At 44.2% G+C, this 15,311-nt stretch overlaps 3 protein-coding genes across 4 annotated transcripts in view; all 3 read left to right on the top strand.

The window, feature by feature from the left end:
• LOC4804415 (uncharacterized) lies at positions 1–508 on the top strand. The gene is made up of 2 exons (XM_015184449.2): positions 1–73; positions 144–508. Exons 1-2 carry the CDS (start codon positions 1–3, stop codon positions 506–508), a joined length of 438 nt encoding a protein of 145 aa, XP_015039935.1.
• A 57-nt stretch (positions 509–565) lies between these two features.
• On the top strand, positions 566–1,699 carry LOC26532548 (uncharacterized). Its single transcript, XM_015184448.2, has 2 exons — positions 566–772; positions 836–1,699. The coding sequence occupies exons 1-2, from the start codon at positions 652–654 to the stop codon at positions 1,411–1,413; spliced, it is 699 nt and encodes a 232-aa protein (XP_015039934.2). The 5' UTR covers positions 566–651; the 3' UTR covers positions 1,414–1,699.
• A 5,743-nt stretch (positions 1,700–7,442) lies between these two features.
• dpr1 (defective proboscis extension response 1) overlaps positions 7,443–15,311 on the top strand; it is a 46,977-nt gene continuing 39,108 nt past the window's right edge. For both annotated transcript variants that reach the window (XM_015184446.2, XM_002138490.3), the window contains exon 1: positions 7,443–8,210. In XM_015184446.2, the coding sequence (XP_015039932.2) occupies positions 8,075–8,210 (136 nt within the window). In that variant the 5' untranslated portion in view covers positions 7,443–8,074. The remainder of the gene's footprint in view (positions 8,211–15,311) is intronic.

Below are 15,311 nucleotides of genomic sequence, written 5' to 3'. Positions count from 1 at the left end.
ATGAACAGCAGCCACACGTCGATGAGGATTCTGTTGCTGGCGCTGCTGCCTTTGCTGTTCGGCGACACATCAGGTTGTGATACGACTGGTTCAACTCAGGTTCACCAAGCCCTTCAACTAATTAGTTTTCTCTTTTTTGATAGCTAGACATCTGAAAGTTCGGCCCCTGCGTCGCGAAGAGGTCCACGAACTGGGCAGCTCTCCGGCCCTGGGACGATCTGTATCCAGTGGGTTTGCTGCCTTGACTGGCTTTGCCCTAGGCCTGGGAAAGGCCCTGACCGGGGTTTTTATCTACGACGTGATCATCGCCAACGTAACCGACATCGAAGAGAGCGAAAGTTCAGCAAGTGAGGCCACAGTCAGAGAGATCTGTTTCAACACGGAGAGATCAGGGAACGATCTAACACCTTACTACGATGTGGATAGTGATGGCGATGTAGAAGAGGAATTATCTTTCAAGAGTTCTAATGCCATGACTACCTGTATTGTTTACTATAAAAACAGATGACTGTAATCTATGCGAACTGGTTGGAGGGCTGCTCACTGTCAGAGGTCAGAGTTTTTTTTTCGGAATTTGCATATGCAAAATGATTTGCTGAACTTTCTTTGTCTTCTCTCTGCTGGGCATAAAAGTCGGGCAGAACTTGCCGAATGTTTCAGTTGGGTTTCTACGCGATCACGCAAAAGATCATCGAGAAAATGAAATCGTTTGGGAATTTCGGGGCATTCTGCCTACTCATCCTCGTCGCGGGTCTCAGTGCTGGAGTTGAAGGTGAGAGACATGGAGATGGAGAGAGACGAGTCGTTCCGAATAATGATCTCGTTTGATCCGTAGCTCGGCGGTTGGCCCTGCGTCCGTTGTCGGTGCGGGAGCTGCGCGCTGCCCTGAGGGAGACAGGTCTGGATGAAGATTCCGAGGCTGGAAGATCGATTTCCTCTGCTTTGGCTGGCATCACAGGCTTCGCCCTGGGAATCACCAAGGGCGTCGGTGGCTCCCTACTCTTTGACGTGATCACCTCGAATGCCACAATCCAGTATGTCACCAATCTGCTGAACACCACCTCCTCCTCAACGACGGGGACCACTGGCACTGCTCAGGAGATCTGCTTCAAGAGCCGCAGTGCCGATGGAGAGACCATCAGTGGACGGAGTAGCAATAACAGAGATTCGAGTGATGATCTAGTCTACAGCGATCCAATTAGCTCAGAGCTGTCCGGCGAGGAGCGACAGTTGGGCACGGGGACTGGCACCGGCACAGCGTCATCCGGTGGAGGCGTCACCTGCATTGTGCTCAACTCTGGAGTCAGGCGGCGACGTCAGCTGGTGGTACGCCCTGGTGGGACTGCAAACACTCGCAACCGCAGCCGATCCCGGCGCCAGTCCAAGCGGCGAGTCGACCAGAGGGTTCGCTGAGCGCAGTCTTTGAACTTAGACGACCCCTAACCTACTTTAAGCTATCACTTATTTATTGATTTCGATTAGTTTATTAAATTTTAATTGTTCCGCACGTGGGCGCCCTGTTATAAATGGTCGGATGACACAGGCAAAAACCTACATTGACATATTTTATGATTTGCTGACATGCACTCTGACGACATTCCACACTCGACGAAAAAGAGTGTTCTCTGAAACTCTCCAACCAATTGAGTTCAGACCGTATATAAATTCGATATACAATCTGAAATTAAAAAAAGTTTCAGTTTACCGTTTTTATGTATTTTTCCCCAATCGATATTTAGTTATACTTAAATATTTATGATGCTTGAATGTTCTTCCTGTTAACTCATTCTTGATGACAGTTTTTTTTAACTTAAGGATATTCGTAAAGGAGATTTTTTAGTCAAAGGCAGTTTAGGCAGTCAAAGGTTCCAGATATACCTTTAAAGATTGGAAACCTAAAGAGTTTATTTTACAGTGCGAGGAATGTGCCTGGGTGTGGCTTCTTGGGTTCATGTTCCAATGCATATGTGCCCACACACTGACATTTGCAGCGTCACGCACATCGAAGTGCCAGAATGGTTATTAATACAAAAAGCCACGCACGAAGCATTCAACACAACTTGCCCCTTGCCCCATTTACACAGCTGTCTTTGCCTATGGCTGGATTTTGGGCCTTATGCAAACATTGAAATGTCATTGCCGTCGAGGGCAGTGGCCCAGGCACATAAATCCTCCTTGGCCACAATTTATTAACTTTAGCACAAGCCAATGTCAACGGCTTCCGCTGGTTCCCACTTCCACTCCTCCAATGCTGGGGGTTCTCTTATTGATTTGGATGCGAAATTTATGTGGTTAAAGGACCTCCACCCTGGTCTTTGTCTAGAAAACTATTAACGTTGTCGCTGTCCCATCTGAGGCTTCTTCTTCGTCAGCTCTCCAGTTGGCCAAATGCAATGTTTATGTTATTGTCTGCCCTTCGGCCGAATCGAACCGCAGACTCTGAGGCCCTTTCTCCGTGTGGGCCCAAACAGGAATTGCATTAGGGATCATTTATTATTTATGGTAATGTCTTGAATGTTCTGTCAGAGTGGTTGATGTGATTAAAGTGTGTAGACTATTAGGAAGGGTCTGAAAGAGGGAGAAGAGAAGCTCAGAAAAGAAGACTAAACTCAAATTACCATATCTCTGATTCGCCCAAACAGCCGTTCAGACTATATCTGATGGTCCACATACTCAAATGTATGTAGGATACACTGAGGGAAATTTGAACGAAAAACAATCCGAATAATCTGAGCAAGTGGTGAATAAAAAATGTAATAGAATATACTAGATTAAAGCCTTCCCTTAACCCATTTTCGGAAGATCATCTCTTTATACTTGACACATGATTTCTTTTCTTCTCAAAAACTGTTGATTGATTTTGGATTTTTCTCAGTATGCCAACATATGTACTTGTTTGCTATATTCATGCGAAAATCACCAACCAAAACTACAATTATTTTGCACTTCACCAACACAGAGGCGGCTTAATGACCAGTCCATGACCATGACCCCCCAGTGGAGCAGTTTCTGCTCGGTCCCATGCTTGGACCTAATCCTAGTCCTGGTCCCCCGCTCCAAACGGGCGAGGAGCAGAAATTGCGTACTAAATGCGCTAAATTACTAACTAAATGCCGCAAGTGCCGCCCCTGGGCATGGCTAGAATTTCACAAATGAACGCCCTTTTGCGAGTCAAGCAGTGTGGGGCATCAGGCAGGAGATGGGGAAGTAGCAGCCAAAGTCAAAGCAAAAGCGAAAGCCAAAAACTGCCGACAGTCGATGACATTTGAGCGATAAGAAAAACTGTTGTTGTGTGGCTGGGCTGTCTTACTTGCTGCCCTCTCCTCCACCCTCCCCAAAAACTATGCTGCTACTAGCGAGGGAGGGAGTGGGTAGTGCAGGGTCGAAGGCAAGTGCTCTCTTCCAGCTGTTTGCTCTTCTTGCGGTTGTTCGTGCTATACCCTTCCGGAGAGTAAGTATTATGAGTTATATCAGGCGTTTGGGCCGGCAAAGATTAAAGGATTTTCGTTGAATCTGCCAACCATTTGTTGCAGCATTGCTCGGAGCATTGTCATTTGGAAATATGAATTAAATGTGCGAGTGTACTTCTGAAGCATGTTTGAATCTGGATCCGTGCCGATGAGCAAGCCGTTCAATTGTACTGGTGGTGTCTCAATTTCGGGTAATAGCATTTGTCCTGATACGCAACACGCAAAAACTTACTCATGTTTGAATTTGAAAATGGAGACTTTCTGTGTCCAATCATCACTTTCGGATGAGCGGAATACTCCAATGCGAGATGAAGAAACGGATGTAAGTGCTCGATGTACTTGTTGTTGTTGTTGATTTCGTTAATCTCGTGCCTCTTGTGTTGAGATTCATGCAATAGCGAAATGGTTTCACGCACAGTTTCTTCAAGAGTAAGAATAATTGTAGCCAGATGGGTTGACTATATCGGTGTAGCTTCCAAAGCGGCAATGGACACGCGAGGGTATCCGAAGCTTCGGTTTCCGATGCTTTAATTTCTTGTTATTGTTATTGTAGTTGCTGTTGGAGTTAAGTATGCAGGCGGGCGTGTGAATTGTGAAATAACTGAAATACAAACACAAATACACATACACATAGTAAATGTTGTTTTGTTCTTGCTTCTGGCTCTCTTTTTCTCTCTCCCCTCCTCGGGTCTTTGCAAGCATTTTTACAGTTATTTTTACTACATTGAAAATTGTTTTAAATGTTAATGTTGCTGTTGTCGCTGGGCTGATAATAAAATAAGGCGCTTCCGAAGAAAACGGCGCGTGTGAGGAGGGGTGTATGTATGAAGGTCCCCGAGCCAACAAATAATTGAGATGTTTTGCACCCATCCTCCCCTTTGGCCCTAAGTGTCGTCACACACGCACACGCGACCCCCATTCCACTTTTCCACTCCCGCCCCCCTTCCACCGACACTGAGTCAGCTGTGAAGAGAGCGCGCACTTGTGTTAAATTATGCGGGTTTGATTTTTATTGCAGCGCCGCTCATTTCTTTTCCCTTTTGCGTTTGTTTGCTCTGCTTTGGTTTGATTTTTTTTCCTTCTATTTTTTGCTCTGGTGGGGTTTGGTCCCCTTTGTTTTATGAGATCTCTTGAGAACAGCGGGGGGATATAGAGACGGAGAGAGTAGCATGAAGGTGGAACACTCACACTCTCACGCACTCTCAAAATCAAAACAAGGAGGATTGGAGCAGAGATATCCCGAATGACGAATACCCTTTAAAAGCAAATTTTATAAAAGGAAGCGGAAGCAGAGCAATATTTTGGCTATAAGAACAATAGGAATTCAAACTGACGCACAAAAAGGACTGTGAAAGACCACAGCCATGATTGATATTCTGTGCAATACCTCGTCAATATACCCTGGGAAATCTACGACAAACGGGAATAATCATTTGAAAATCTTCTCTTGAAAAGTATAAACAAGTTAGGGCGGGATACGACACTTGTTGAAAGGGAAAAGGACGTTAGAGCGTGTGTGCGGCTGTAATTTGGCCATGGCTCGTTGCCTTGACAAGCTGTTGCCTGGCATTTCAATTAATGGCACTTTCCACCCTCGTGCCAGGCCCTCCAAAGGGTCATCATTTTCCCCGCTGCACTCCTAATGAAGCCATCTCTCCCGAGCGCTCAGCCCCCAGTCGCAGCGCGGAACGGGATCCGGAAGTGTTCGGCACTTTTGGGTGGATGTCAAGAGGCAGCGCGAGATACGAGTATCATTGCAGCTCCGTGGCGACACGTGACCGCAAGGAAATCGGCTCAGACAGGGTCCCCCGAGAGTCTTAATAGATTTTTGATTTGTTTGTTCACCCCTAACCGGCACGCCGCATCAGAAGCGCCGGCAGCACGGTGCCACCAGCACACAGATCCATATCCGAATCCGAATCCAATTGTGAGTCGCGCGTGCGTCTCTGATTGGAATAATGATGTGCCAAAGGAAATCCGGGTAGAAACCAAACAAGATTCGCCGCATTTATGGGGAGCGACTGCGAGCGTGTTTGTCAATATAGAAAATCAATACTGAATAATATTTTAACCAAGGGGGGTCCCCTGTTAAAGCAGCCGAATAATTCAATAAAGAAATCACCCAAAGACCGAGACGGTCCGAGGGTCCTGGTCCTGGTCCTGGTCCTGGTCCTGGTCCTGGTCCTGCTAGGTAAATGGATCGCTCAAGGCTCCCAAAAACGAAGATTAAAAGCAAAAACCTGAAAGTTTGTCTGTTCTTTTCTGCTTTCGTGGGGGTACATTTGGGAAAAATTGTACAAATTGTTTCAATTAAAAAGTTTACAGATTTTGCTTTTTCGCCTTTTAATTTATCTATAATCGGCTTGCGATTGACACGTGCCTCCATCTGCCATCTCCCTGACCAGATACAGTGAAGAGTCTCTACAGCGGTCAGCCGATGTTGTGGGATCCGAAAGTGACTGCGAGTACGTCTGCCTTAAAGATACAATAATACCAATAAAGTCCTGTCAGTCGGCCACTCAATGAGATTTCACTGTATTCATATTGAATATGAAGTAATCGTATGGGGGTGTGTGACGCTAATTACGACGACCTTGGATGGTTTAAAAGTTGAAAACTTGATTGCATAAGGCAGTCAGTCGCCAGTGTGACAGCGGGAAAGCCAATAGCTGGGGGCCAATTAATTAAATATAATCAGCTGGAAAAGTTTTGGCCAATCTGCAAATACATTTCACATTCTCTCTAATTAATTTAATTGATTTAATCGCTTCGGCTTGACCTTTGCGGGGCCGTCGAGTGCATTTGATCTGTTTGTTTGCACAAAATGAAATTGACTTGTAATTAAAAGTTTCGCAAATTGATTGAAAAATTCTCCTTTGTTTGTATGAGTGTGTTTTTCCCAATGTGACTGTGACTCTGGCCGTTTGTCTGCGTTGTGTGTGTGGTGTGACCTGAGTCCCAACAATAAAATCACGTAAGGGATAGTAAAGGAAAAAGGCTAATTACGGGCATTAATTAAAAATGCATTTTTTGTTGACCAATTGAATGGAGGGGAACTTCGATGAGACCAACAAAGCCAACAGTTTGTTTTGAGTCAACGCTCGTTGCGGGGGAAATTCTCTCTTAGCCATTCTTAGCCATCGGGCGGTATAAGAGGCGGGAAAATTCTCTTATATTGTACATACTCGTACGTGTACGAGTACTTACTGCTTTACTGACCTACGGCAGGACATAAGTTCGAGTTTTTTGTTGTTGTGGTTTTTGCATATTGACTGCAGAACTTGTTGGCCTACTGAGACGATTGTTCCACCATTCTTTTTGCTAGCGGCCAAATGCCTGCTCAAATAAATAAATAAATAGTTTTTAAATAATCGAGCAGAACAGATGCAGAAGTGGTAGGATAAAACAGAATGGAAAGCCAAGTAAATCAGTTTTGATTAGATTTAGAATATAAATTCCTTTAGTTTTTAAATTAAATATATTCAAAGGATTCCCCGATATATACGTATTATTAGCGCATAAGTACTTGCGAAAGCTTTGTTAATAAAAGTAATTTTATAATATTCTACATTTAAATATTATTAAGAAACAACAATAACGCAATAGAATGTCATCTCCTGGTCGTATATCGAAACTTTACCCAACGAATAAACTCAAATACCGAATACCCATAGAAAGTACATACTCCATTTATATGCCGGAATGTAAAGATATATTAAAAAATAGAGATGCAGCAGATCTGGGTACAACAATCGAGTGCATAGGCGGCAGTGCAACAAACAATACAAAAAATGTGAATAGCTTCACTTCAAAGTTGCCTTGCAATTTCGTGCTCCAATAATCTGAGTTCTAAGAGCTCGCTGCCTCTCTTCGTGGCTCTCTTTTGGGGGAAAGCCGAGTGGGGCACGACGACGAGTGGCGCGAGGCATGCCGCATTCGTTCTGCCGCATGGGGCACACGACCGCCACTCGCCTTTCAGTTCCATCCTGCGACTTGGAAGCGAAGCACGCGTCTCTTGATTTATGGTGCGCGGTCAGTTCAGTTCAGACCAGATTCAGATTCCGATTTCGATTCTGTTTTAGTAGGGTAGTAGTGCCGTGTACCGAGTGCCGAGTGCCAAGTGTTCCCTAGGCCTAATGAGCCCCTTCGCGTGTTAATTGCGAATTAATGACTGGCGATTAAAATGCAATAATCGCTTGCATGGTACCCTACGAATGAACCTTTGCGGTTCGGCTACTTTCAAGTGAAACAGTGTAGTCTATAGAGGTCTGACATCTATAGAGTTCCCTTTGAAATAACGCAGACATTGTGCCCCGAGAATGTTGTGGAAAAAAACTTCAACTGGAGAGGATTAAAAAGAAACAGTGCAAAAAACGGAAAAGAGGAAACCCCCGAAACAAAAAACAAACACTTTCATTGCTCCCCAGGCAGAGCTTAGTAGAGAGTGCTTCCCGGATCTAATTTGACGGAATCGTTAGTTGACCAGACCGACCTCGACATCTCCCACCCCCCGCACCGACACGTTTTGCTGGGGGATCGCGTGCCGAGAGTACAACGATAATAACAATAAACTTGCGGATAACAACTACAGAAACAGCAATAGAATGTCCGCCCGCCTGACATCGTTGTCCCCGTCATCGGCATCGGCATCGGCATCATCCCTGCTCCCGGCCAGAGCCAATTTCGGATTACTCAACTGGCTCATCAGTTGGCTGCTGCTGTCGATGGCGCTGCTTAGAGGTGAGACCCTACCCTCCTCTCAGCGCGGCCTTTTTAATTAAATAATCCAATTTATTTTCATTTAATTTCAAATTAAATTTAATTTGTTTGCGCCAAGCGCTGGCTGCTCTAATTGCAGCCTCCTCCACCTCAACCCTCCAGCAGAACAACGCTCATCCTCCGCAGCAAAAGGTTTTCCTTTGTCGCCTTGGATTTCCCCTCCAATTTCCGGGCCGAGCACAAAGGAGGGAGTTTGCCAATTGAAATTCTTTAATTTTTGTGCTGGGAATTTTAATTCCACTTTTGTGGAGACGGAGACAGAGGAAAAGTTTCCCTTTTTTTGCGGCAAGTCAAAAGGTGAAAGTATTTAGTGTGACCGTGTGAAGAGGGGTGCAGGAGCGAACCCAGCCCATGGCCTAGTCCTGGTCCTTATCCGAATCCGAATCCTAGCAATGGTCTGTGTCCTATAGCCGTCAAGGTTAGCCCAGCAATCATTTGAAGAGTTGCCGCTGCTGTCTGGGAATGAATGGCAGACCCTACAGAGCCCAGCACTTGTGGTAGATATAGGGAGAGAGGGTTTGCTCTGCTACATGCCTCTGCATGCGTGGCACACATTTTTATATAATACTCTCTGCCACACTGGGGCAGAAAAAACTCACTTTCAATGCATCACCAGCGTTAGCAGCAGTACCAGTACCAGCACCAGCACCAGATAGAAATGTGGAAATGGAAAAAACAAAAACTAACGAGCGGCAGACACTTGGAAATTGCTGTTGATGCTTGGTCAGGGTCGTTACAGCTCCCTCTACTCTGCTGCTCTCGTGCTGCAGCTGCTGCTGCTGCTGTGTTGCATGTGGCAGTTGACACAAGAAACTGTTGCCATTGGGTTTTGGCCTCTGGCTTTTGGTTTCAGTGTTTGCCATATTCAGCTTACAAACAGAATGTTTTCCCTTCTCTCCCTCTTTGCTTTTGTTTGTCCAGGCAGAGAAGAAACAAGCCATCAACATGAATTTTCACATAATTTTCCATAATTTTCCATGGAAATTGTTCTCGTCCGTCGTCTATCGTCTATCGTCTCGTCTCGCCTTGTCTTTCGTTTTGTAATTTTCAAATGAAATACTCGTACTTTCAAAATGCAATTCACTTTTGCGTAAATTGTTTCATTTCCTTTCCTTTGACTTGCTCTCCTCTTCGTCTGGCATTTCATTTGGCTAAAAGCTACTTGAAGCTGGGCTAAGCGCAGACAAACAGAATTCCCTCATTCTGGCAATTGAGGACGTCTGCAGGAGAACCTGCAGAAAGGCAAAAAGCTATCAAAGGAAATTCCATGCGAATTTTTCTTGAGGTTGTTGTTTGCTCTCCGATTATGCAATTAAAAATGTATTTGCTTAATGGACAAGATGGTGAGAGTGACACTTAGGATACTTGGCTGTCACATGACAGAATCGAATCATAGGGGGACAATTAATCAATGATATAGGGCAAACAATAAACAGAGGAAAAGCCATCTGCGATGAACCTGAAAGAGCTCTACTTCAGGGTCTCCACTCCGCAAATATGGAAAATTTAAAAGGAGAACCGCATGCGGCATTCCACGCGTTAGAAGTGTACAAAACGATTTTTTCTGATCGATAACTGTTTGTCAGATACTTTTTCACCTCTTAATTGATGGGTAAAAACCTGATAAAAAATGCGCATATTTCCCGTAATGAATTCATAAAAGCCACCGCTTGTGTCCCCCCGTGCCGTCCCTTGCTGTTGTTTGGTTTTCTGGTTTATTAATAAATAAATTTCGTACTTGCGGTTTGCACTATGCAAAATTGCAGTTATTTGCACAGCTGTTTGCCATTGAAAGGCAAACAAACGGTTTTACTCTCCCTTTTTACAACGTATTAATCGTTCGTACTGCCGTGTAGAAAGTTGTTTTTTCCTGCGTCACGGTAAAATATTTCTGCAAATATTTTCCACGAAACCATGAAAAAGAGTTGGAAAATCATTATTGTCAAAAGCAATAATGGGAAACGTGATTTTCAATTGCAAAACCGATGTGATGGAATTATTAAAAAAACCAACAGGATACTGCCAGAACCTGAGCCCTTAATATTCTTGCAGATCAAGTGGAATTAGTTTTGCCTTACATTTCCGACTTACAATATACTACATATAGCAGTACGTAGTTTTTGAAAAATGTAACACATGCATCGACCCGTTTGCCTGTAATGATGAATACATTTATCATATAGTAAAGGGATAATTAATGGCAAGTAAGAGAGAAAGAATCCGGCAGCAAGGAAGAGATAGAGCTAGCTCTGCTTGAGGCCTCGCCAGCGGCCCTTGGCAATCAGTGGGGCACATCATTCAGCGGTGTCAGACTGATGAATGAAGCCACGCATTGGCGCAGACAAGTGCCAGGCATCACGCACACACTTCCACTCCCTCTTTCGCCCATAAATACAGTCAAATCGATGAGTTCTTTCAAGGCGCCCCAGAGTATGCAAAGCACATACTCAACTGGGACGAGGAGGAGAGCAGAGGGAGAGCGAGAGACCTATTTGCCGTGGGGCCCAGGTTATTCACACAAGCTTGGCAGCGAGCGAGTCCCAGGGCCCGACGGGCACAGGCTTCAAGGCCAGCGCACATTATCAATAAGGCGTGGGCAGCAGACCTGATTTCTTCTCTGCATATTTACACATACAGATACAAGCAGATACTCGAGTACACAAATTTTGTATTCCCACAAGCTGGTTGAAGAAACAAACTTTGTGATGTTGTTGATTTTAATGGCATATGGTTTCGGTGGAATTTGCGTTGAATGATGAATGCGGAATACTCGTAAGAAGCTCCGTCGGGGCAAAGATGGAGTGGCTGGTGTGTGTGTATTTAGAGAGACGACCCCCCATTCATCATACCATTGTGTGTGTTGACCCGATTTGGTCAAGTACATATCTCCTCACAGTATGGACATCTTGATTTAAAAAATGTTTTTTAAATTGCTATTTGAATATATTACTTTTCTTGACATTTCAGAGCAGCAAATCTAAGCAGTAAGCTAGATTGAAAACTCGATCCAAAGATTTAAAGAATGGGCTCAGAATTTTCTATTTAAATTGGTTTGTGCGAATCATGCTTGCCTTTTTTTTTTTGTGAAGTCGTTCGAAATTGGGTTATTTGAATCTTTGGCTTTTGTAGCCATTAAATATCTGAAGCATCGTTGTTTCGGGTGAATAGAAAGGAGAACTTCAACAAGAGAAATTCTTGCCGGATGGTTTTCGTTTCTTTCTAGTAAATCGAAATTTTCTTCGGTTAAAGTTTTATTGTCTGCACAGGTCAAGCCGCAAGCATTTCTTTACAGCCGTTGCCTTCGTAACACTTATGGATCTGACATTTATATGACAGCTACGGCTTGTGTGCCGGGGATATGCAATGGATGGATGCTTCCGTTTTCCGTTTCCTCTGGGCCGCTGAGTGCGGGCTGTCTTATTTTTGTTTTGTTTTGTTCGTCAAAAGAAAACTGAAAATTGTTTCTATTTTCATAGAAATGATAGAAAGAGGGTGGGTGAGTAGCGAGAGTAGGGATGGGGGCAGCACGTGCGTATGTGTGTGGATATTATTTTTTGACTCACTTGGCACACAATTCTCAAAGACACAGAAACTAAACCATTTCGGTCACGTACCAGCGAGACAAAAAAACAGAAATTTATGCATTTGATTTCAACTAATTTTCAGAGTCCGAGAATGGCTCGAGAATTGTTTTGTTTATTGTCGGCCAATTTAGATGCTGTCATAAATTAGCCCGAAAGTAGAGCAGTTCAGTGGAACCGCCTTCTGTACCCAATCCGTTATGTGGTGGGTCCCGGTCCCCTCCCGGCTTTCGACCTTTCAAACAGCCTTGAGCCTGGGCGTGGCTATTAAAAAGCACTCCACCAGCGGGAAGTCTCGAGCAGCTGGGCTGTCTCCCAGCTCGATTTTAAAGCCTTTAGCCAAAAGTGCTAACCCAAATTGAACCAAAACACTGATACACACAGAGAGATAGGAAGCGACAGACACTGGCAGACAAAAAGACACAAAACAGACACACTCGTACAGGCACTCGACACGCAGATAGACACAGACACTGATAGAGACAGACAAGTGTCGTAAAATGGATACAATCGCTCTTAGTTTCTTGGGTAGAAGTACAGCCGAAAGAGGTGTACGGGTGTCCTGTCGATAAATCCGCAAGAGCAACATAAACCAGTTGCGCGGCTCTAAAAATCGGATAGGCCCCAATGATTCCCCAAGTAAAATTCGGTTTTATTAACACGGGGACACCTCCACACGTGTCAGGGACCAAGTTCTCGTTGTTGCTGCTTTTGTTGTTGCTGTTGCATGCCACGGGGCGTGCCGGTAACCTACATGAGATGTTGCTTTGAGCCGACTTTCCCCGAGCTGTGTCTGAGCCGTTTTTATTAAAAATTCCACACAAAAACAAGGAGGAGAGGGGTAGGGGCAAGCCAAGGGCTCTGTGAGAGATGGAGCTGTGGCTGGAGATGGAGCTGGAGACGGAGATGGAAGAAATGCCGAAATAAGCATGTTTAAGGCTCCCAACTAGCAGGAAACAACCAACAATTGTCTATGCTGTTGCTGCTGTTGCTGCTGTTGCTGTGTGTCCCCCTTGATGTAGCAGTTTTATTGCTCTGTCATTCCGAAATATTTCACACAGACACATCAGCGGCAGCGGCAGTAGCAACAAAGGGTGGCCTCCCGGAGCTGAGCCGCATTGGTTCCTTATCCTTTCGTCGCTGTCTTTTTTGGTGTTACCTCGTACGGGTTTTGTACTTTGGGCATCTGCGGCTAGCTCCTCAGGCTTTTACTTGCATCCAAATGGAATTCAGTTCAGTGAATCCAGTCAATACGTTCGTTTTCAGACTGCATATTCGCATTTAGATTATTTAATTCAACATTTGCAGAAAACCTTTTACATTTAAAGTCGATTTTTGCATGTTTGCAAGCCATTTTGCCAGAGTCATGTATCAATTTTGGATATTATGAAATATTTTCAATTTTTAATAGCGTAGATTTATTATTTCTTATTTATTGATTGAATAGAGAGAAATGAGAAAGGTATTTAGTGTTACTCCAAAATCAAAATGTTTTTCAATATTGGCAGAGAAAATGATTTATTTTGTTCTGGTTCTGGTTCTGGCTAGTTAGGACAGTTTTATTTATTATTATTTGTTTTTAAATTTTGAGGCGTAACTCAAATGTTATAGCTATGCTTCTACTTTGACCTTCAAGTTAGCTGACTGCCTAGCTGCTTACCAACTAACTATTCAAACTCTGAGAGTATTTGGAAAATAGATAACAAACCTTGTAGGATCTACAAATTCCTCTTTTACTTGGTTATATACTTGCGCTTATCCACTAGGTTTTGGGGACTTCATCAAAGGCAACACTATTTGGGCATTACTTCCATTTCCGTAAAAGTTTCGTTTGGATAGTTCCCAAGTAGTGGGTATCTTTAAGTCGCATGACTACACTGCAGCATTCTCACTTGTTTCGAATTTATTTGTTGTACATGTCTGCCTCACAGCTCTGTTATTGTTGCCGCAGTTTCTGCTGCTGCTGCTGCCTGCTGCCGCCGCAGTTGCTGCCTCTGATGCTGGATCTGCCTCCGCTGGTACGCTGCTCCGCTGGTGTATTGTCAGCAGAGTTTGGCGCCTGGGGGGCTGACGCATTTCTCATGCGCTCGCGCGTGTCATATTTATTTATTTCGCCTTGGTTCGTCCTTTTGGCCCACACCCACCCACATCAAGGGTTTTTTTTCGTACGAGTGAGAATACGAGTTTACTTGTATGTGTATGAGTATGTGCCGCACATACAAACCGTTTGCAATTGTGTTGATGTGTCATTTCCGCTTTGGAGCTCTTATATAGTCAAAGCGTTTTTCATTTCCCGTTTCCTTAGCCATTGTTGGCCGAAAGTTTGGGCCCCTTCGAGCAGAGTCCTTTGATACGTACAGTGAGAGGATAAGGAGGCAACTTCCGTATGCCACTTTGCATTGATTGGAAGAAAGGCAGAGACAGGCAGAGCAGAGGCACACTTAATTAAGCCGAGCCTCACTCGTTTATCAAGTTGCGAACACGAATTGACAGCCAACTAACATTTATGGGAGCTTGTCGTGTTCTACATTTTTATGGTTCGCGCCTGACAATTATGCGCATTGGTTTTCTCTGAAAAAATCGGAGCAGACACACACACAAACACAATATACACTCGAAAAAAAAACAGTGAAGTAAAGAAAATACCAGCAGGAAAGCAGCCACCGACTGTTCCACATTTGGTTCACTGAACTCAAGCATTTTCCTTAATTTTGTGGTGTCCTTTCGTGAAAAAAGAGCAACACAACAAGGCAGGCTGCAATACTCTGAGCATACTCTGAATGCATCAAGTCGAAGCTTCAAATACCCTCAGAGTACTAGTATGCAAGAGCTAGAAATTTCTTTGACTAAGTCCGAACTTTCACCATAGTAGTGGCGTATACGACCATAGTGTCGTATATCAAACTATTCAAATCCTATTAATCCCTTAAACATCAAAGACTAGTAGCTGTTTTTGTCTTCCTAGATTTGTCTGTTCTCTGCCTAAACTTCAAGTACCCGTCAGTAGGGTAGTAGCATGAGGCGAATCGGAATATGCAACAGCGGCGGTAATGCAATGTTTGTGTGTGTGTGCGTGTGAGTGCATTGGCAAGTGGCCAAGAGCGGCAACAGCTACAACAATATACACAATTGGTTTGGGCCGTTAAAAACAGCAGAAAGCAATTAAACTTGGTCACGAAAAAAAAACGAGACCGGAAGACGCTGCGTATACGTAATGTGCCCAAGACCCGGAACTAGGCAAAGGTCCTCGTTCCTCTCACTCTCTCTCTCTATATATTTCTCTTTCTCTGCTCATTCCTTCTTTCGGTGTGATGAATAACGGTAATGTGAAGTAAGCAAACATATTAATGCCCAGTAAGGGTAATTACAACTTCTGTTTGCACTGAGAGATTCAGCGGAAAACTTTCTCTGACCCTGAAATGGCGAACAAATTCGGTTCTATCCAAAAAGGACACCAGGCCCATTTCATATTTCTTCCGAC

This window comes from Drosophila pseudoobscura, chromosome 3 (assembly GCF_009870125.1).
Source record: "Drosophila pseudoobscura strain MV-25-SWS-2005 chromosome 3, UCI_Dpse_MV25, whole genome shotgun sequence".
NCBI classification, from domain to species: Eukaryota; Metazoa; Arthropoda; class Insecta; order Diptera; family Drosophilidae; genus Drosophila; species Drosophila pseudoobscura.
Note: the sequence above shows the minus strand (reverse complement) of the source record. Positions and strands in the feature narration are given on the sequence as shown.

Coding starts and splice junctions, on each gene's coding strand:
- LOC4804415 (XM_015184449.2), top strand. CDS start 1: ATGAACAGCAGCCACACGTCGATGAGGATTCTGTTGCTGGCGCTGCTG. Junction 74..143: donor GCTGTTCGGCGACACATCAG/GTTGTGATACGA, acceptor CTTTTTTGATAG/CTAGACATCTGAAAGTTCGG.
- LOC26532548 (XM_015184448.2), top strand. CDS start 652: ATGTTTCAGTTGGGTTTCTACGCGATCACGCAAAAGATCATCGAGAAA. Junction 773..835: donor TCTCAGTGCTGGAGTTGAAG/GTGAGAGACATG, acceptor TTTGATCCGTAG/CTCGGCGGTTGGCCCTGCGT.